At 42.9% G+C, this 23,257-nt stretch overlaps 1 protein-coding gene across 5 annotated transcripts in view; it reads left to right on the forward strand.

The window, feature by feature from the left end:
- Positions 1-23,257, forward strand: part of HLCS (holocarboxylase synthetase) — a 122,171-nt gene that overhangs the window by 80,469 nt on the left and 18,445 nt on the right. For all 5 annotated transcript variants that reach the window (XM_064647096.1, XM_064647097.1, XM_064647099.1 and 2 more), the window contains 2 exons: positions 16,757-16,824; positions 17,884-18,044. In XM_064647096.1, the coding sequence (XP_064503166.1) occupies positions 16,757-16,824; positions 17,884-18,044 (229 nt within the window). The remainder of the gene's footprint in view (positions 1-16,756; positions 16,825-17,883; positions 18,045-23,257) is intronic.

Below are 23,257 nucleotides of genomic sequence, written 5' to 3' on the forward strand. Positions count from 1 at the left end.
TCCTGTCATTGTAGGCTAGGACAATGAAATTAGGATAATAATCCTTCATGAAATACAGGATTTCAGATGTCAAGCCCAAAAACTGAAGTCTAGATTCAGTAGAAGGTGGCAAGAAAAAAGAGTTTATCATTTTCTGAGGCAGTGTGGTTTTCTTAATTATGTTCAGTGTTCTGTGGGTTAACTAATCTACCAATAAAAAAAAAAAGAGGAAGGAGTAAGAAAAAAAAAGTATTTTTAAAGTGCATCTTGTGATTTAAGATAAAAAATATTATATTAATTTACATGTAATATTTTGAGTGTTGTGACTGGACATGATGTTGAGTTTTGACACTTTTTCCTCTCAATCTCTTGGAAAGTCTCTTCTGGTTTTGTTCCCTGTTGGAAAATCTTTTCCAAATTCCTTGCTGCAAAGAGCAAGGTAATGCTGTGTTTTCCTGACAAAAAGCTGCTGCAGTTTGTTGCTGAGGTGATTTCATATCATCATGAGAATTGTGATGTGTAAAGAACTTTGTTTCCTAGTTCTGAATTCCGGTGTTTGCGTGGTTTTATATCCATGGACCTTTGAAAATTAAGGTGCTGAATGTGCAAATTTCTCAATTTATTTTCTTAAACAAAGTGAGATGCCTGCATTTCTAAAATGAGTGAGGGTATTCCTTAAAGAGAAGCAGAGCCAGGAAATGGTTCAGGATGGAACATGCCCATTACCATCATTAAATGCCATTTTTAGATAGGTAGAAAGTAATTGCAGAGTTGGCATTTAGCCGGGAACTTGGTATAACTGTCCTGTAATACCATAAATCAATTATTTCCTAGAATAAAAATAGAATAATCTGTACATTTCAATGCAGTTTAACACTAATTACTTCAAATCATATTTTCACTCTGTCATGCCGACGATTCACAAACTAATTCAAACTTCGAGACCTGAATGTATCTTATAGCTCTGCACAGAGATAAACCTCTGTTCAGTCGTGTCTGTCATTTCCCAGACTGGAGGGAGATTTAAGCATTTTTGGGGGTTTTTTTTTTTGCACATGTTTTTTTCATCAGGATGTTGGGACTGGGTCGTGTGTCTTGGAATGCGCTTGGAATATCTGGGGTGGTTGCAGATGTGCTCGGTCTCGTTTGCGTCACTGCGAGCAGAAGAAGTCAAAATAATTCTCCTAAGCCTGATTTGATGAGCATCGTGTTTTAAAAAGGAAAAGCTGTTCTGGAAGTTCACTCTCTTGGTCTTTCAGCCTGAAGGAAATGTTTGATACGTTTGTTTAGCAACCAGCTCCCAAATGAAACGCGTTTAAAGGTGGGAAGGCACAACAGAGTCGATCATTTCTTTTGGGCTTGTAGGTCATTTAATGTCTATTTTAGCTTAATTTGGTTTGCTGTGATCAATCTTAGGTGTCTAATGCAAGGATGTGAGATCTGGGTGTTGCAGAGGGATCACCTGCAGGGGAGAACCTTCCAAAATTCCCCGTGTACCTTGCCTTGCATTATGGGACATAACAAACGCCCTCATTTCATGCCACTGTTGCACGACCAGTGAAACATCAGTTGACACCCAGTAGATGGGCAGAAAATGAAAGTCCAGGTGGCAGAGGCCTAGAACAAGAGGTTGTAATTTGTGAGTGCCCTGAAGTTGTTCCAACAGCACTTCCAACGTGGGGCAGGAGATGAGTTTGTGGTTGGAACCACTGTCAGACCCTGTTTGTGCTCCAAGGCAAAGGCACGGCGGGTTTGGCTGCAGGGTCAGGTTTCTGGCACTTGATGCCTGTGGTTGAGGGGGAATGAGAGGTTTGACATAAAACCTCTTCCTATAATAATTTTGCAGCCATTTGCACATCTGCTGTTGGATTTGTTTCTCTGTCACCCTCGTGCTTTCACCCCCAGCCCTGGGGTGTGGGATAAATGTGGTTGTTACAACTCAGACCACTGTGATGTTTTCTCTGATTTTAGAAATCTGTGCTACTGAGCTGTGTCACTCATGGGATTAGAAATAATAATAATAATAATAATAATAATAATAATAATAATAATAATAATAATAATAATAATAATAATTCTAGTACCTAAAGGGGCTCCAAAAAGCTGGAGAGACTATTTCCAAGGGCCTGGAATGACAGGACAAGGGAGAATGGCTTCAAACTGCCAGAGAGCAGGGTTAGATGGGATATTAGGAAGTAATTGTTCCCTGTGAGGGTGCTGAGGGGGTGGGATAGAGTTCCCAGAGAAGCTGTGGCTGCCCCTGGATCCCTGGAAGTGTCCAAGGGGCTTGGAGCAACCTGGGCTAGTGGAAGGTGTCCCTGCCCATGGCAGGGGGTGGCACTGGATGATCTTTAATGTTCCTTCCAACCCAAACCATCCTGTGATTCTGTGATTTTTTAGCATCATCCCTCTGTGGATTTGGAAATATTTTGCCAATAGTTACCATTTATCTTTCCAAAATATCTTAGAAACACTGTAGAGAAATAGTGATGAGAAGTAGTTTCCTTCTACAAACATGGGGAAGCAGAACCACCAAATTGATGATTTTTGCCTTGGATCACATAAAGGCACACGTGAAAAATCGTGTGTGGGAAGATCCCATTCTGTCAAAGGGTTGAATAGCAAGAAGTGACTGTCTAAACAAATCAAATTGAGTTTATCTAATATTATTAGACTAAACCCAGTTTTAACCATTCCTTGGATGCAGGCTTGAATCCCAGAATGGTTTGGTTTGGAAGGGGCCTTATAGATCATCTTATTTCAACCCCCTGCCATGCACAGAGAACCTTCCACTATCCCAGGTTGCTCCAAGCCCCATCCAACCTGCCCTTGGACACTTCCAGGGATGGGGCAGATTCAAAACTGCTAGAAAAGGGGGACTTCTATCAAAATTTCAGTGTTATTCCCCCCAGATTTGAGTGATATGAAGTTTTTCTTATCAAAATGCAGACTGATAACTGATAGTTTATCCTATTCAGGTTCCTGTCTCTTTTCTGTGATTAAAATAATAATGAAAAAGTATTTTATTATTTTCTCTGCTTGTGTAAGTGATGTCTGACCTGAACCTGGTGTTTGCCCCACGCCATCCTCGTAGGGTATCCCAATCCCCAGCCCTAACCCTGGGATCCAGGAATGCTCCTCAGGACTGCAGAGCTTGTGCAGCAGCAGAAATTTAATCCCAGTTTGTCTGGGAAAGGGGCAGCCATGGGAACAGCTGCGTTCCAGGAGGCCTCGTGGCAAAGTGCCTTGCAGGGAGTGTTTGCACTGAGCTGCAAGACAACCAAACCCATTAAAATATAGATTAAAATATAGTGCAGAGATGTCAGCCAGCCATCAGAGAGCTCTGTGTTTCTATGGGAAGGCACATTGTAATAGTGTTACTTCTTCCAAGTCCTTCACTTTCCAGTATTACACTGGATTATCACTTTTTTTTTTCCCCTAGAAAAGGCTTCTGGTATTTTATTGCACTGGCAACAAAAGGGGGGGGCTAAGGGAGTAATTTAATTTTGACTGTAAATGTTTCTTTCAGTGGGTAGAATGAGTTAATTTTTGTGTGTTTAATATTACAAGCACCATTTGGAGTTGGACACACCTCACAGTGTCTGTTCTACCTGGAAGGAACTGCTGAAGTTATAGTGAATTTTGCTTAATGGGCAAAGAAATAAAGCATTTTTCTGCTGTCACATTTTATATTTTCTGATCTCCTTTCTCGAATTCGGTCATGTTTTCTTTTTGGAAGTATCCTAAAAGCTAATGAATACAAGGAAATTCAATTATAGGAACTCTTCAATAACAAAAAGAATTGTTCCTGTCAGAGGGAGAGATTGAGTTTGATAAAGAAACCAAGATGTATTTTATGTTAACTTCCAAGAAATTTTCTTGACAGTAGGGTTTAAAAATAACATTTAAAATTGAGAACTTGACAATGCATTTCGTGGTTTTGGAAGCCACTTTGCTTTGTCTGATATTGCAATATAATAATATAAGTTGGAATACTATATGTAAGTGAGAATAATAATAATAAGTTGGAATAATAATGATATTATATATGAGTTGGAATATTATATTGGAATTTAAGTTTTATAATAAAATGGGGGAAGAATTCTTTTTGCTGTTAGAAAGATCCTACTGTAGCTTTTCAAAAGGGACAGTCAAATATATAATTTATTTCAAAATAAAAACACACTAATAAGCAATAAGCAAATGCAACTCGACAGCATCCAACCATTCAGTTGCTCCATTGGATGCAAAGGTTTTGGCTGACTAAAAAAATTACCTTTTCATCTTTTCTTGTTGCTAAACCACTGAGAATTCCCAGGTAGTGTCACCCTGTGAATATGTGCCAGCGTGAGAGCTGTGCTCCTTTCCTTGCCCTTGGCTTGTGTCACTTTGTGTCTCAGTTTTCAGGATCTGTAGGAGGAAAAACCCCACTGGAGAACTGGGTCCCACCCTGAGTATTGACAGAGGTCTAATTGATCGTGTCTGTGTTTGATTTTGGAGTGAATTTGCCATTTCTTGCTGCACAAGGGTATCTGGTGTGGAGAGTGCCCTGAGTTAAGCCCTCAGCAGATCTCTTGCCTGTTAGTAAAGCTGAGCTCTGCTTATGCTCTGATGTAGAGCCGTGGAATTAATGTAACACTCCTGCAACTCAATCCCTGACACAGAGCAGTCCCCAGACGTGGGAAATGCAGCCAGAATTCCCCAAAACCTGTGTGTTTGGGATCTGAACATGTTCGTGATAAGAACCTGGGTATTGTCTGATAGTAAATTAATTTACTGGTCTCTAAAGTCAGTTCTTGATGTGCAGGGAAGGCAACGGAGCTGGGGAAGGGGCTGGAGAACATGTCCTGTGAGGAGCAGCTGAGGGAGCTGGGGGGGTTTATCTGGACAAGAAGAGGCTCAGGGGGGACCTCATTGCTCTCCCCAACTCCCTGACAGGAGGGGGCAGGGAGGGGGGTCGGGCTCTGCTGCCATGTCCCAAGGGAAAGGATGAGAGGAAATGGCCTCAAACTGCACCAGGGCAGGTTCAGATCAGAGATTAGAAACAATTTTTCCCTACAGGAGTGGTCAGGCCTCGGAATAAGTGTCCCAGGGAGGTGGTGGAGTCCCTGTGTCTGGAAGTGTCTGGATGTGTCCCTTGGGGCCATGGATTAGGGATGATTGTGGTGGTGCTGGGTGAGGGTGGGACTGGATGACCCTGAAGGGCTCTTTCAGCCTTGATGATTCTGTGATTCTGTCACTACTGGTGGGAATTTTGTGTGCAGGAGAATCATCTCCCTGTGGTGGATGTACTGAAGGAATAGAAGATGTGCCACTGCTCTCTGAGCCTTGTGTTTTACCTGTACTTGGCCTTGTCAAGCTAAACTCCAGCGTTGTTTGAATTTCTCTTCTTGAGTCATTTGAGCCCCCCCAGTGATGGTTCAGAGGCCAGAAGTTATAGAGACACAAAGTGACCCAGAACTTGCACACTGTGAGTGAGAAAAAGACCTCCAGGGGCAGGATGACCATGGATGTGAAGAGAGTCTCAAAGATGAACACAAGAAGCTTAGATTTGCTGCAGTGGAGAAGTTATCCCATAAAGGGAAACAAGGATGATAGGAAAATGAATTTTACAGGTAATAGAGTGCTCTTTTGTGGTAGTCTAATGTCCATGGTTGAAGAGTCAAAATTATTTATGGAGTGCTTGTTGAAAAAGACCTGAAAGGAAAAGTATTTCCTCACCTTACTCATTCCCAGTTATATTCGGTGCTAAATATATTGTGCAAGGTGGAGCAGAGAGACAGCTGCAAATACTTGACATTTACAACTGCAACTTTATTCATTCTGTGAAGACTTTCTTGTTAAACTTCTGTCAGTGGAGAAAATGGAAGGTGATCATTCTTTCTTAAGTGATCTTTCTCCTTTTAGATGTTTTAACTCTTCATGCCACAGCTGAAGTGTTTAAATGCCATCCTTAAATCTAAGATCCACGTGGAGTGAGCTTTGCCAGAGATCTTCCAGCTCTTAAAGTGGGTTGTGACCTATTGGATCTGGTTTTATCCAAAATCCATGATTATTTACAGAATACAGTTGCCTGTTGGATTAGAACTTGGTAAATAAGTCTGACTCTTCCAAGTCAGACATTTCCAAATTCCAAGTGCTTTGCCTAGGAATGGTGTGTTTCCCATGGCACTCAGAGAGTGTGAGAAGTAGTTCCCTAAAAATCACTTTATTCAGACTGCTGAAGCTTCGTATCTTCCACTCCTTCAGCACAACTCAGTCATTTCCATTAATAATTTAGATCAGAGTATTGAGGCTTTCCTTATCAAAAACTACACATTGTAGGGAGAAACTATAAGTTTGTAAGAAGGTAGGTTTAAAACTTCGTGAATCAAAGTGTGGCTTTAAATAATCAGGATGCAGCTCTTCGTGGATAAGTGTGACACAGAGTAATAATCAGCTGTAAATCACCAAATGAAGTGGTTGGATGTAATTTTTCAAGAGGTTCTGGAACTTTGAGTGAGAAATGGAAAGCAGGTTAAAAATAAATTACTGTTGTAACAAAGGGAGTGAGGATTGAGACTGAAATTCATGCAGAAGTGCTTAAAAATGTGCTGCATGTGAAATGTGCAGGGTAATCCTTCCAGTTCTACTCAGCACTGGGAGGGCTTAACTGGAGTTATTGGTCCAGTTTTCAGCACCAGGCTTCAAAAGGTGTGGATTTGCTGGGCATAGAACAAAGCAGGGAAAAGGGAATAACTCAGGGTCTAGGAAACATGACTCCTTCGATGGGGAGAGTGGGATAGAAAAGAATTATGTTTCTTTCATCAAAAGAAGACAAAGATGGTGTAAAGAAACCTGTACTCTAGTCCGTGGTATGGGAAGAGGAGGAAAAACATTTCTCCGTTTTCAGAGGGTATGAGACAACGTTTTAATGCAGAAATGCAGATACAGTAATTTTTTCCTGAAGGAAAATTTACCTGAGGGAGCCAACAAGAAAGATGGAGAGAGGCTATTTCCAGGGGCCTGGAGTGACAGGACAAGGGGGAATGGATTCAGACTGACAGAGAACAGGGTTAGATGGCATATTGGGAAGGAATTCTTGGCTGTGCGGGTGAGGAGGGGCTCACCCAGGTTGCCCAGAGAAGCTGTGGCTGCCCCTGGATCCCTGGAAGTGTCCAAGGCCAGGTTGGACAGGGCTTGGAGCAACCTGGGCTGGTGGAAGGTGTCCCTGCCCATGGCAGGGGGTGGCACTGGATGATCTTTAATGTCCCTTCCTACCCAAACCATTCCATGACTCTCTGGTTACCCATCCACCCACCTCTCATGGTGTGACCTATTTGTACATATTTTATTATTTTAAACTGGGCATTTTTCAGCTTTTCAGGAGTAGGAAGTTCCTGCTTTTCTTGCCCACGAAGAATTTGCAATAACCAGGTTACATCTGGGTTTTCTCCTGCCCTCCCCCACAAAGAAAATCCAGTATTTGGGGGGTTGAGTATCAGCTACTTTTTGAGTTGAGTCTAGTAGTTCAAATCTACATTTTGATGACTGTTCTGGAGTTTACAGAGGATGCTGTGGCCAGCAGAAAGTAACTTCCTTATTTTGAAATCCATTCTTAATCACCCATGAAATGAACTATTGGAGTCTGCCTTCAAGTTGGCACGGCCAAGGGTTTTAAAAATATTTAGCAACATATTTGGAAACAGAACTTTTCTGTTCTTTATTTATATGTGTTTGAATGTTGGCTCTTGCAGGAGAAAAGTGCTGTGGGCTTTAATACTGGATTTAGAAATCTTGTGGTTGCTGTTGGCACTGGGAGGGAGGGAGAGGGCTCTTGGTACTTGATGAGAACGTTTTTTGTGTTTTAATTATCGGGCACATGAATGTGGAGCCAGCTGAGTTCAGCTATTGTGTTTATTGCCTTTTTTAATCTGCCATAAAAAAAGCCATAATTTTTCGGGATTGCTATCTCTTAACATGATCTGCAACTTGAAATCAGAAAGTATCATCTTTCTTCACTCGGGAAACGAGAAGTCACAGGGAAATTCTATTTAGGGATGTTGAAGTGTAACGTGCAGTTAAGTGTTTGAAAAGGAAAAATGACATTGTTTCAGATAAATTAATTCCTCCTCTTAGAGAACAGCAAATTTCTGAATCTGTATTTTCTTTGAAAAATTATGTATACGGTAAATATCTGATAATACCTTTAAAAAATAATACTCTAAACTCGCTAAAAAAAGTATTTCAAGTGATAACTGCCATTTTAGAGCTCAGTTATCATTTTCTAAGAAGTTACTTTAAAAATGGCTCTCGCTGAAACACTTTGAAACAAAAAAATACCTTTTTTGCCTCCATTTGCATTAAATTTATCTTTATGTATTAATCTCTTACGTTATACTTTACATTCACATTATTCACATTGCACACTAAGGAATTTCTCAGTCTTGCACACCTAATTTTTAAAAGAGAAGGAGAGAAAAAAAAATTGCTGTTTCATCTGTGGGAGTTTTTAAATTAAATTCCGGGCTTGTTGACAAGGAATGGGGCGTTTTGATTGCTTTTGCACAGCAAAACGTTAATAAATACTCTTTTTTTTCAAAGATTTCACGTATCCCAGTGCTTAATGGAAAAAGAAATCACGCAATTGAAATAATTGTGCTTTACCTGCCACTTTATGAAGTCAGTTTATAATGGTTGTAACACCTGGGCAAAATTGGGAAGATTTGATTTAATGCCAAGTAACGTGTTAAATTCCCACCTTCGTGGTGATGTTTGTAACACACAGCGTAGCCCGTGGCGTAGAAATCAAGAGTATGAGCAAACATTTGGAACTTACAGGAAGTTCTGTGTGTGTTTTTAAATTCTGTGGTGGGAGATGAAGATTTTAAGATTGGGGCTCACCCAAGACAAACAGCGGAAATGAAGAAATTTGCCCGAAATTTTAGTTAAAATGGGTCGCTCGTGTCTCCTGAAGGAGGAGAAAAATTAAAATTGAGGGCTTAATTAAAAGTTTTTAAAATTAAAACTTGTTTTTCAGGTAGGATTAGATTAGAAAGGCCGGGTATTTGCTGCATCCTTGGGTTTATAGCAACAGCCACATTGCCATTGTCATTAACCACCGAGGCCTAAATTTGTTGCAGGCATAAAATAAAAGAAACTAAAGCAAATTGCGGAAGAAAATGCAAAGCCTTTTAGAGTATTTTTGTAACTGTAAATTATTTCTGTGATTTTAAGTCTTGATGAAACTTGCAATGGTAATAGGATAAAGGAAAAAATTGTTAATGTGAGGAAAACAAATGTTATTGCTCATTTTTTAGGTCTTCTGCAGTTGCTTAACAAGGAATGGATTTTTTGGGGGTTGAAATGGTTTCATTTTCCCCATTTTGCAGTGGAAAACTCTGTGAAGGATGTGGAAAGGGCACCTAATTCTGCTCACACGGAATTCTTTCTCGTGCTCCCTTTGGTTTCCACGATAAGTCCCGTGTCTTTTGTCCAACATTAACCCTGTCTGAGTGGCTATTTGGGAATAACTCCATCACTTCTGCGGTGAAACACGGCAACTTTTTAACACCCTCTATGATTTAAGACAGGAAATGAAGTGATGTCTTAGTAAATTGCAGAGAAATTTTCATAAGGGAATGTAATTACCCAGAGTAGAAGTTGGCCCGAATATCCCGTTAAAATCGCTCTGTGTGCTAAAAGATCTCGGTTTTCATTTTCATCTGAGAGGGGACTGTAGGTAATATTGTATAAATTCACAATGACAATGGATTACTTTTGAGATCCTGATGTTTGTGGTGCCTCCATATCCATGGGCAGGGACATCAACTAGACCAGGCTGCTCAGAGCCCCATCCAACCTGACCTTCAGTGCTTCCAGGGATGGGGCATGTATGACATAGAATCATAGCTTGGATTGGAAGGGACCTTAAAGTTAATCCAATTCCACTCCATGCCATGGGCAGGGACACCTTCCACCACACCAGGCTGCTCCAAGCCCTGTCCAACCTGGCCTTGGACACTTCCAGGGATCCAGGGGCAGCCACAGCTTCTCTGGGCAACCTGGGCCAGGGCCTCCCCACCCTCATCGTAAGAAGTGTCTTCCTTATATCCAGTCTAAGTCTACCCTCTGTCAGTTTGAAGCCATTCCCTCTTGTCCTGTCACTCCAGGCCCTTGGAAATAGTCTCTCTCCATGTTTCTTATCGTCTTCTTCAGGCCCTGCAAGGCCACAATCAGGTCACCCCAAAGCTTCTCCTCTGCAGGCTGAACAATCCCAGCTCTCCCAGCCTTTCCTCCCAGCAGAGCTGCTCCAGCCCTGGGATCCTCTTGGTTCCTGCTCTGGCCTCTCTCCAGCAGCTCCATGTCCTTGCTGGGCTGTTCCCCAGGGCTGGAGCAGCTCTGCAGGGGGGTCTCCCCTGAGGGGCAGAGGGGCACAATCCCCCCTGCCCTGCTGCCCACGCTGGGGGATCAGCCCAGGGCACGGGGGGGTCTGGGCTGGGCCATGTCCAGCCTCTCCCCCACCAGCACCCCCAGGGCCTTCTCCCAGGGCTGCTCCATCTGCTCATCCCCAGCCTGGATTGATCCCAGGGTCAGGACCTTGCTCTTGGCCCAGTCCTGGGCTCGTGGCTCCAGTGAAGTGTGATGAGATCTCTGCTAAAAGTGGCAGCACCATGGCCTGCACTGATGGGCATGTTTGAAATCCTTCATAGCATCCTTACCTCACTTTGGACAAGAGGGGTTAGATCTGCTTCTCATCAAAATGTTTATAAATCTTAATTCCAGTCTGAAGATTCTACTCTTACCATGTTATGATAAATACGTTTCTCTGCATTCCCCGTAACTATTCCATTTCTTAAATCTTGGCTCTGGAGTCCTACTTCTTATCTCTTTCTTTTCCATTTATCCCATGTTAATTTTGGGAGATGCTTCAGGTAGCTTTTTCAAGTAAAGAAAGGCCATGAATTGAAAAGATTGCTTATCATAGGGAAAAAAATGAAATAAACTGCTCAAAACAGCAGAAGTTTTTACTTTTCAAATTACAAATTGAAACTTAAACTCCTAAACTCTCTTCACATCTCCCTTGGAAACTCCCCTTTTTACTGTAACTTTGTGGTCTTGATGATATTCACAGAGAAGCTGATTTACTGAATAAAGAAGTTCTTTAAGTTTGCAGTTTTGGAACATTACCAGTGTGTCTGAACCAAGGTTTCAAATTTTACTGGCATTTTGTTGGCAAACTAATTTTTTGGAGTCCTTTCTTATTTGGGTATGTTTCCTGACACCTTTGGCTGTATGGTACTGTGTTTTAAAATTCTCTTTTTTTCTTCCTTTTTTTTTTTTAAAGAGGAAAAGCCTATAAACATACACAAAGGACTAATTATAAAATATCTGGTGTAAAAATAGAGAGACAAGAAAATTACCGGCTGAAAAATGCAGTGAGCAGAAAAAATGAGGGTTTAATGGTGGAGTTCTACTCTCCTGCCTGTGCAGGAGGCCCGATTGTCAAAGCAATTCCACAAGCAAAGCATGGACTATTCCAAGGCCAAAATATTGTGATTTAAATCAAGCAGAAGTACATGGGTGGGAAGAAAGAGGTGGTTTAGTCTTCCCTTCCATCCACTGGCATCTTTTAGTGTTGTTTCCCTTTTGCCAGCAGCAGAGTTCATTTATGGTGAGCCAGATCAGAGCGTCGGTCCAGCTGAAAAATAACTCCCACAACTTTGCCCTCCTCCCAGGCTGCCTACATCCTGCACTTTCCTTGGAACTGTGTTGTTGTTACTGCACTGCTCCCAGAGATTTAACCACCCAGAAGTTGCTCATCTGTAATTCCTTGCTGAGAATGTCGTGTCTAGTACAGGACAATCTTCTTTTTGTAGGATTTCTTGAAGGGAAGGTACAAGAAACCAGGTGTCCAAGGTTCCACTCCTTATTTTTATTTTTTTTTTTTGTGTAATTTTTTACTTTTCCCCATGGCTGGGACATTGTAATCCCTTAATGCTTTTTTCTCACTGATGCAGGACTTTGGCATATCCAAGGAGTTCAAGGAGAATTTGACACTAAATGGCCCTTTCTGTACTAACATTTCTATAGGGGACCCCACTAGAAAGTGCAAAGAAGCTCAGAATTTTTGCAATGGAACAGAAGAGTGCATTCATGGCACAGTGTGCTCTGGCATATATTTTTCCTGCTGGATATAGGCACGGTTTTAAGTGTGGAATGGGGAGATTCCTATCATTGAAATAAAACTCAGTAGGATTAACAGTTTAGGTGTTCTACTTGTCTCACCTGGGGGGGTCAATCTTCTGGGAGCCTTCAGGTTGCACCTGGGCGTGTATAAAATGCTTCATGGAAAGTGGAAGATGAATAAATTTAAATATTTAGGCTAGTAAGAGAGTGTGAAAATGACTTCAGGATCCTGCCTGGGGTGTGGGATTCCAGTGAACAGCCTTGGGGCTAAATTGCTATTTTAGTAATTAGTAGTTAGTGGCTGGTTCTGACTGGTTTCAACCAAACCTAAATGACTACTGGAAACACCAGAGATAACAAGTTTCTGTACATTTTCTGGAATTAAAGGATCACTCAGATTGGAAAGGATCCCTGGAGGTCTCTAGACCAACCTCCTTCTTTTTAAGTGGGGTCAACAATTAATTCAAAGCAACTTGCTCAGGGCTTTTTCCAGTCAGATCTTTAGAACCTCCACAGCCTCTCTGGGCATCCTCTTCCAGTGTCTAGTTATCCTCATAGTTCAGTGTTATTCACAAATTTGATTGAAGTTCATGCCATTTCCTCCTATATTTCCTCATTTCCTTTTGTCTTAATTTCCTTTTTATCCTAATTAAGACATTAGATAGGACCAGCCTTAGGGTAAACCCCTGAGGAACTGCAGTTGTCTCCAGCCTAGAGGTGGAGCAGAAACCATTGCTTTTCAATCCCAGAATCCAAACACTCTTTGCTCATCTGGTGGTTCATCCATCTGGACCACAGTGGCTGGACTGGGATACAAGGGTGCTGTGAAAGAACATCCTGAAGATGTTTCCCCTTCTCCATTCATGTGGGACTTCCCCTGATGTCCATGACCCTGGTGATGGAAGAGCTTGATGTGCCCTCAGCCAGCACTCCCAGATCCATCCCATCTGCTCTCATGGGCCTGAATGAGTCAAGATTTCCCTTGAAAGGAGATTTATGGGATCGGTCCTTTCCTGCTGTTGGTGTTTCCTCTTCTCCCTGAACCCTGTCTGTGCGTGGAAAGGCCTGGAAGACCTTGTTGGTGAAGATCAAGGCAAAGAAAGCCTTGAGTGACTCATCTCAATTTGACTAAAAATTGAAAGGATTTGTGTGTGTGTGTGTGTTGCTTTTATAATATTCTATAAACAAGCTATTTGAGAGTGAGATTTTCAGACAAGGAACTTGAAGGGGAGGGAGAAATCTGGTCACAACTCCCCCCCCTCTGGTGCCCAGGTATTTGAACATCTGGAATGCAATGCTGCCTGTTGGAATACCTCTGCAATACTGTAACACAGCAGGATGCATTAATGAGAGTTTCAATCTTAAACCCACAACATCAATGAAATTTATGGTTGTCAGGCCGTTAACATTATTCAAACATAGGTTTTTGTGGTTTCAATTCCCACTTTACGTTCTTGTAGGATGAAAGTTCATTGTGTTGACTGGCCAGGAGTCCTCCTTACACTTGAAATGTCTATAAAACAATTAAGTATTGTTTATTACTCTTGACAGCATTCTCAGTGTGCACTGCAGGGTGGGGAGGAGGGTATTTGTTTGAAAAATTTGAATCTCTCTCTTAATTTTTCAGCTGGTTTAATATCCTTGAATACCAAAAGTGCCATGCCCACATATTGGAAAACACCACAAAAATGTTCAAAGCAGAAAAGAAGAATTTACATAAAATTCCAGTATCATCTTCAACCATCATATAAATGCCATCTGATATTCTTGCTGATGGGTAAATTTGCCTTCAGATATTTCATGTTTCCCTGCTCTTGTATCTCAGTGTGGTCTTTTGACTTAATATGTAGAGCAAGTTAATGAGCACAGAAAAAATAAACAAAAAAAAAACAAACCAGAGAGTTTCTCGAAGGAAAAGGTTTTTGGGGAGAAAATGTGGTGAGCACTGTGATTAAGTCACTGCAGAAAAACTAAATTGTTAAAGCTGCAACTGATTAAGTTGAAAGAGAAGAAGGGAAGTCAATATGTAAAAAAGTGCACGTACAGTTAATCTTGCTGGTAAGGGAAATCCAAGTTGTTTCTCCCCAGAAAAAAAAAAAAAACTAACAAGCACACACACAATTTCCAAAGCTCTGAAGTTTGGGGGGAGCAGAGGGTGGTTGTGTGGAGATTTTTATTATCAGAGGCTTCACAGTAATTCCAGCACAATCTCAGGAAGTAGTAAAACTAAATCTATCTGTCTCTTGCTGTATCAGTCTGGGTATTAACAACTTCCCCATGTTGTGTCCTTTAAAGAATTTCTTCAGGGCCCTTGAAAGTACAACCTCAGACTCTCCATTTAATATGTTGTTACCTGCTGCCAAACCTTTAATAGCTGCATTCATGTGTTCTGTTAATCATATCTCTTTGGTGTAGAGCCTGTGTTTTGGATTCCTAATTAACTTTTCTCCTGCTCTGTTTGTTTTCCTCCCATCATGGCAGCACATGGCTTTTTCTTTTTTTTCCCTCCTATTTAAAGACAGATATGTGAATGGAGAAGTAACAGACATCAGTGTGTTTCAACAAAGCCTGTAATCTCTTCCTAACTGTGCTTCCAAATTTAAATCAGATTTTCATGTTGCAAAACCATGAACTTGGTGTTGTGACTGAAATCAGGCTGTTCCCAGAAGACAGGGATGAAGCCTCGTGAGCTTTGGGGGATTTTCTCCTTGAGGGGCTGGAGCGTGTCCAGGGAAAAGAAACGGAGCTGGGGAAGGGGCTGGAGAACATGTCCTGTGAGGAGCAGCTGAGGGAGCTGGGGGGGTTTATCTGGAGAAGAGGAGGCTCAGGGGGGACCTCATTGCTCTCCCCAACTCCCTGACAGGAGGGGGCAGGGAGGGGGGTCGGGCTCTGCTGCCATGTCCCGAGGGAAGGGAGGAGAGGAAATGGCCTCAAACTGCACCAGGGCAGGGTCAGGTTGGAGATTAGAAACAATTTTTCCCTACAGGAGTGGTCAGGTCTTGGAATAAGTGTCCCAAGGAGGTGGTGGAGTCCCTGTGTCTGGAATTGTCTGGATGTGTCCCTTGGGGGCACGGATTAGGGATGATTGTGGTGGTGCTGGGTGAGGGTGGGACTGGGTGATCCTGAAGGGCTCTTTCAGCTTTGATGATTCTGTGATTCTGTCACTACTGGTGGGAATTTTGTGTGCAGGAGAATCGTTTCCCTGTGGTGGATTTACTGAAGGAATAGAAGATCTGCTGTCTGAGCCTTGTGTTTTACCTGTACTTGGCCTTGTCAAGCGAAACTCCAGCGTTGTTTGAATTTCTCTTCTTGAGTCATTTGAGCCACTCCAGTGATGGTTCAGAGGCCAGAAGTTATAGAGACACAACATTGTGGAGCCTGTCAGAGCTTCTGTTGGTTTGTGTGTCCCTGCCCAGGGCAGGGGGTGGCAACGAGCTGATCTTTAAGGTCCCTTCCAACCCAAACCACCCCACCATTCTGTGATTTGTAATTAGCAGAGGCATTTGTGGTCCAGGCTTTGCTTGGGCCGTCCAATAACCCCTTTGATCATCGTGCAGGCAGGTCAGTCCTTTGAAAGATGTTCTGAAACCTTGGGGTTTCTTGTGTTTTGGCACCTCCACGAGTTACTGATGCCCCATTTTAGAACGTGTGGAGCGGGAGGGGTGGATGGTTCCTCAGCTTGTCACCTGCACAAAGACATGCCTGTGGGCAGTGGGGGGACACTTCTGCTCACAGCAGGTCCTTGCTTGATTCCAGACCCTAAAACACCTCTCATCCGGATCAGAAATTAAGAGGGAATATGTTGAATATGTTTTATCTGTTAAATAACCCTTCCTGAAAATGTGAAATGGAGGAGGATCGTGGGTACAGTTCAGATCTGGTTTAAAGTGGCTTGAATGAAGTTCTCACAGTAGGGTTTTTTCTTCTTTTCTTTTTTTTTTTCGAGGCTAGCATTGACTCATTTGGTGGTGTTAAAGTGCACTTTCTACTTATCCCCAGAGGAAAGTTAGTATTCTTTTAAGTGAAACTATTTTAAAAGCAGAACACAAGCCTAAAATAAGCCAGTGTTCTCTAGAGTTCTCAGAAGGTGTAGATTTATTTACTGTAGTTAAATCATAATTAGTTCTCAGGGGATAGTGTATCTTTTAAACTGCTTTATTGCCACCATATTGGTTTTCTAAATAATCAGAAACTGCTGCTCTTATATTTTGTAGTATGAACAAAAATTTGCTGTAAGTAGAAACAAATGTCTGGAATTGCTGGTTGTCACTTCCTGAAGATACGACAGCAAAAAAAAAATAAAAAATGAACACTCCAGGAAAATGTGAAGAAATACAAAACGTGTGTTATCAGAAGGCACCTTAAATGAACTATGGCTCTGAAGTGTGATGGATGCAGCAATGCTTTGCATTATCATTTTTCAGTTAATCAATTTTTAATATTCTAATGGGTTTTGGTCGAGAGTAGAAGTTACCCAAAAGCGGATAAATGGTGGTGCAATGTTAACATAAAATATTACCTGATATTTAAGCCTGAGATTTTCATGAATGTAGCTTAGTGTTGCAGCTGATAAGCACATGAGTGTGGTTTTTTTTTTCCTAATTGGCAGGTTAATGTTGGACTTGCCTGAGGAGATGGGTTTAATAGCAGTTGCTGTTCGACAAACACAAGGGAAAGGTAAGTTCCCTTCTAGTGCTAAAAAACGTGTATTAAATAGATGAAATAGGGCATCTTAATGTCATCTAGCTGCCTCAAAGATTATTTTTGATAATGTAATCTACAGGATAATCGTGTCTTCTTCTCCTCCTGCTTGAACTGAGGATTCAAACTCAAAACCTAAGTACACAGAGCCCAAAATAAACATTTTCAGGATGCTTGGTGGCTTCTGCAGAGATGATTTAGTGGTCTCCTAGTTGCTGCCCAAATGTCTCCCCAGTCATGGAAACTGCCATCAGTACATTTAGTGTAATCCAAGTCAGAGTTCCACAGCAGAACTCCTTTTTGACTTAACTGGAACAAGACTTGGTCTTGACTTGCTCTGAGAGGTTTCTTGAGTCTGCAGGACCTGCCTGAACAGTCTTTTGCAGATAAATGTGAGCAAGTCCTGTTTCTTGCCCAGAAAGCTTCTGGCATTTCTTTAAAAGCCACGTTTATTTTATCAGAAGACCACAGTTTCTGGCCTGATAAGCTTTTCTGAGCACAGATCTGTGTCAAGATGCTCACCTGGCTCTCAGGGCGGGTCTGGCTCGTGTGGAGTTCATTCCCAGTGTGGGTGGGTTTCTAGGGGCACTCAGAGCAGCTTCACAAATGCTTCTTCACTTCAACAAGGCAAGATTTTATTAAATGTGTGTGGCACCAGAGACCAGGGAAACCCTGGAAGCAAGTCATTTAGAACATACTGGGAAATGGAGCAGCTGCCTGTACATTAGAATCATAGGAGAGAATCCTAGAATGGCCTGAATTGGAACAGGCCTTAAAGATCATCTTGTTCCATCCAACCTGGCCTTGGACACTTCCAAGGATGAGAACATTAAACAAACTGCTGGGTTTTTTGAGGAAAAAGCTTTGCACTTTAATCCTTCTTCTTTCAAAATTAGTTTGTAAACTCATTGCAGGACTTATGGGAGATTCTTGGATGGATACTGTTGAACCCTTCCCTACATTCACAAAGTGATGGGTTTTTTTAAAATACTCTTTTCTTGAGTTGAAGTTCCCTTTTTCTGTCTCCCTCCCCAGGTCGTGGTGGGAATGTTTGGCTCAGTCCCATGGGCTGTGCTCTGTCCACTCTGCATATCACCATTCCCCTGCATTCCAACCTAGGCCAGAGAATTCCTTTTATTCAGCACCTGGTGTCTCTGGCAGTGGTGGAGTCAGTTAGATCAATACCAGGATATGAGGTATGTCATTCTAATTTATCTCAAAATTCCTCTTTCCACTGAATTCAGGTTTTAACTGTGTCTTCTATGTGTAGAATAGATTGAATGCAGAGTATTCAGCACTAACATAGTGACAAACTTAACCTTGATAACATTTGATTATTTATATGTTTTCAGAAATCTAGTGTACATATGTCTTTTGCTGAGCTGATTGAGTGCACTCCACTCATTTCACTCATAATCTTATGAAACTTAAGCCTCAGTCCTCAACAGTAAAGAAAAAAATCCATTTTGTTTGCCCAACAATTTTGAGTTAATTTGGTTTGATTTTGAAGGGGTTGGGGAAGAAGGAGGAGGGAAAAATGAATAAAACTGACAAATCCTTTGCTGCCTTTTTTTGTTTGTGCTGTTTCAGTGGTCACTTTATCCCTTTTAAAGGATTTTTCCAACCCTTGTTTAAGGTTGAAAACTGATTTCTAAGGCAAGAACTTAGGAGTATTGCTCTCGAGAGGGAATCAAGTGTCCTGTCATCAGTATTAAAATGAAGAACCAGTCTTCTTCATCACCTCATATATCTCCTTTTTAATGTTACCATTTCCTAATATTTGCTAACTATAAAACTTTGGTATTTTACAGAAGTAGTTAACTAAAGCATATGTTTCCTATATTACAGAAAATCAATGACTTATACACATTTACACATGAACTTTATTATAGTGGCACCCAGTAGCTTTGCTGTAGTTTAGGGTCTGTCAGCCTTTCTATTAAAACCTTCTAACTTCAGTGCTTCATAACCTGACCATAAAAACAAAATGCTTCAGGCTAAAATTTGCAATATAAAATATTTGCTTAGAGTGAACACTTTAACCATTTAAAATAGGGGGGACAAGAGTTAGTTTTATAAAGCATGAGGCTGGCTGGGGAAGGAGCTAATTTATGAATGGAGGTGCTTTTGCTTCTGTATGCCTACCCTGGTGTGCTGTGGCATTTTTAACTTTGTTCCATTCAAGAGGAGAAGGGTGACTGAAGTACTAAATATGGATGTAAAAATAGTATGTGGCAGTAATGCATGTACTGTACCTACAATATGGGCACAGCAAGAGCTGTGACCAGGAGAGAAGTACTGAACTTGAAAGGACATCAGCAATGGGTGAAACTAATGTTAGGGGACAGGACTCAAATTAATGCAAGGAAATTCAAAAATTTATCAGGATCTCAATGCTTAAATTTCCTCTTTGGGTGTAGGTTGGGCAGGGCTTTTCTTTGTGCCCATGTCGTACCAACTGCAGTCGCTGCAAAAAACGAGCTGTGGAATCATAGAGTGGTTTGGGTTGGAAGGGACATTAAAGATCATCCAGTTCCATCCCCTGCCATGGGCAGGGACACCTTCCACTAGACCAGGCTGCTCAGAGCTCCAGCCAGCCAGACACTTCCAGGGATCCAGGGACAGCCACAGCTTCTCTGGGCAACCTGGGCCAGGCCCTCACCACCCTCACAGCCAAGAATTCCTTCCCAATATCCCATCTAACCCTACTCTCTGGCAGTGTGAAGCCATTCTCCCTCATCCTGTCCCTCCAGCCCTTGGAAATAGTCTCTCTCCATCTTTCCTGGAGCTCCTTCAGGTCCTGGAAGGCCACAATCAGGTCACCCCAAAGCCTTCCCTTCTCCAGGCTGAACAATCCCAGCTCCCCCAGCCTTTCCTCCCAGCAGAGCTGCCTAATCCCTCTGATCATCCTGGTGCCTCCTCTGGGCTCTCTCCAACAGCTCCATGTCCTTGCTGTGCTGAGGACCCCAGAGGCTTCATTCTCTCCTCCAAATTTCCATCCCTCTGCTGGAGCATGTCAGAATCTTAATAACACATTAACACACTTTAATGTCCTTCACTCTCCTCAAAGTCCATTTGAGGATTTCCATTCAAAAACCCGAGTTACCACATCTCAGTTTATCAACCAGGCATCATTTTTAGGATCGCCAGGATTATTGACTCTGCTAAAGAAGCAGCACCTGAGGCCTTTGTCCTGTGTCCTCACAGAGCATTTCTGATGGCTCAGTTGGAAGTTTCACTGTGGGATGTTGATGCTGCAGATCCAAATGGGCCTCACATCAAGAGGAAGCTTTGCTTTCCCATTCTGAGGACAGCAGACATCTCTCTAGTGAGTGAAGATAAGAACATACACCATTTCCAGCATATTTTGTGACATCCATCATTTCTTTACCATCGTGTGGTACCCTGTGAATCCATTCTGGGGCGAAGCCTCTGCTGTGTGATGGACACCTGTCATGGTTTGAGATAGTCCCCAAATCCAATTCCCTAGCTCCATCCCCCTCCCACATCTCAACCTAATGTGAGATAGGTTTTTCCAGACAAAACACACCAGACTCAAGGTGGGGGAAAGGGAATATATTACAATGACTGTACAAATAAATATAACATCACATTATACACATGATCACAACTATCTCTACCCTGACATATGTATTTACAATGGACCAGATCTCTTCTCCCCTCCAAATAAAAGTCCAGGAGGGAAAGAAGGACAGATCCCTTCCAGTCCTTAAGCAGCAGCATCTTCTAATGCAGCAGGTTCTGTCTGTCTTCTCCACATGCAGCAGCTGATAGCTGGCTTTCTGCCAGCACTCAACGAGGGAGGTATCAAACTCCCCCGGCCCCATCGCCTCAACCGAGGGGGTCTTCCGTGGGCTTCGTAACCCCAGACAAGGTCGTATCACCACGTCATATCACGAAGACACAGGGGGGTCTTCGTGACTGTCTGGTATCTTCAGGAGACTCAGCTCCTTCTTGCAGGGCCTTTGTGCCACTGCCTCTCAGGCTGCCACCATGGCAGCAGTGCAAGGGGGGGGGGGGGGGAGCCAAGGTCAACTCCCCCTGCATTCCATCTGGCCGTCCCGGTCCAGCTCCGGGACACTCTGAGCTTCTCAGCTTCTCTCTCTCTCGTGCTGCATACTCCAAGGCTCCTCTAAAATAGGAGTCCATGTCCCTCTTCTCCAAGAGGGTCTCCAAGGGAGTTTTGGGGAATCTGGTATCAGTCTTACCCCAAACTCTGTCTCTCAGCTGCTGGCTCTCTTTCTCCTGGCTCTGTCTTCCAGGAGTCTTCTCTGCGGTGCTGCATGTTTCTGTTGCTCCTTCAGTTCAGGTCCTTATCTCTGGCTCTCTGCCACCGTTTCTCTGGTCAGTGCCTGCTGCTGTTCTGCGCCCATGGAGAAAACATTCTCCCGGCATAACTACAGGCACCTAGCCCAGCTTATGCTGTTCCAGGTCCCTGCAGCCCCCAGCCAGGGGCTGGGAGGCGGCCAGAAGCCCCAAGGGGCACAGAGCCCCTACCTTGTGGCTCACAACATGGCCACCACTTCTACAACAATCAAACTACAACTCTTCTCTTCCGGTCTGGTTGTGATATGTTTACATTTCTGCAGGAGCGCCCATTGGGCAGAACTTCAAAACTTCTAGGGGTTTCCACCCCTTGGGGTCTACCACTTCTCTTAGCCTCTGGGGGAAAACAAGGTTCAAACCACGACAACACCCTGAGAACACCCAGCTGACTTGGCTCTTCTTCCTGCTTGTTGTCACTTCAGTCACAGAGCTACTGCCTGGTGTCTTACAGGTGTTATGTTTTCCTCGAGTCAGATCTGCTGGGTAGCTCTACAGAAGACCTTTTATCACTGATAATACCATTTAACTGTGTCATACTTCACGTGTCTCGGGAGTCTTCTATAAACCTTTTCCCAGCGCGGGGAGTCGAGTCGTTTTCCATAGCGAACCTGAGACTGCTTTGATAGCAAAATCAGGTAGTATTTCCTGTCAATGAACGTGTAATGGACTCCTCTCTGGCCTTTAAATCTGTCAGGAAAGTAGACATGGACCCAGGTGCAGTTTTCACACATCCTGTAAAGGGATTTCATAATCTACAATAGGAGGGAACGCGACTCTTGTAGTCCTGGAGCACCTCCCATAATTTGCCCCTGGGGACACAGTCATGTGCAGTTTTTCAAGCTGCAGGAAGCACATTTGCTTTCTTTCTGTGTTTAAGTAGCCAGTGCAAAGTTCAGCTCAGTTTCTGTGGTTTCAACAAAACCTTCTCTATTGGGCTGGAACGGTGTCACACAGCACGGTTTGTGTTTCCAGCTCGAGCGTCGCTGCCGAAAGCCTGAATATATTTAGGACATTAGTGGAGTTATTTATCCGGTTGTGAACTGGAATTTCTCCTGTCTGCTAAATTTCCTTTCGGAAATTCAGGATGTCATTGTCTCTTTGGAGTCTGGAAGGGTCCTCAAGGAGAGTGGGGATGTTATTTGGGGCTTCCCCTGGTTGTTTATCAGCACCGAGCCTCAGTTTGCATCTTTCTTGAGTAAATCTTTTAAATCTTTAATAAGCTCTCATGAATGAAGGAAATTATTCTATAAAACCTCACCATTTTAAGACTGACAACCTCTAGTATCTTTAGTCCCCCCTTTGGTCACTCTAAGAATTTTTTATCTTATATATATATTTTTTTAAAATTTTTTTAGTGAAAGTTTTCCCTGACAGCTGCCATCCTCCTTTGTTAATTGTGTCACCATGGTACTATGATGTTTTCAGTAACATTTGTGGAGCACTTAAATAGATTCTCATTATGAAGAGCAGTTCACAGTATCACATTTGGTGTGGCAAAGAGGTAGAGAAAATTCTGCCTCTCTGCCCCCTCAGCTGAGACCCCCCTGCAGAGCTGCTCCAGCCCCGGGGAACAGCCCAGCAAGGACATGGAGCTGCTGGAGAGAGTCCAGAGCAGGAACCAAGAGGATCCCAGGGCTGGAGCAGCTCTGCTGGGAGGAAAGGCTGGGAGAGCTGGGATTGTTCGCCTGGAGAGGAGAAGCTTTGGGGTGACCTGATTGTGGCCTTGCAGGGCCTGAAAGAGCCAACAGAGGCTGTTTCCAAGGGTCTGGAGTGACAGGACAAGGGGAATGGCTTCAAACTGCCAGAGAGTAAGGTTAGATGGGATATTGGGAAGGAATTTTTGGCTGTGAAGGTGGGGAGGCCCTGGCCCAGGTTGCCCAGAGAAGCTGTGGCTGCCCCTGGATCCCTGGAAGTGTCCAAGGCCAGGCTGGAAGGGGCTTGGAGCAACTTGGGCTAGTGGAAGGTGTCCCTGCCCATGGCAGGGGGTGAGTCTGAATGATCTTTAAGTTCCCTCTTAACCCAAACATTCTGTGATTCCATATAAACCATGGAATGATGAATG

Source organism: Pseudopipra pipra, chromosome 2, assembly GCF_036250125.1.
Source record: "Pseudopipra pipra isolate bDixPip1 chromosome 2, bDixPip1.hap1, whole genome shotgun sequence".
Taxonomy (NCBI): domain Eukaryota; kingdom Metazoa; phylum Chordata; class Aves; order Passeriformes; family Pipridae; genus Pseudopipra; species Pseudopipra pipra.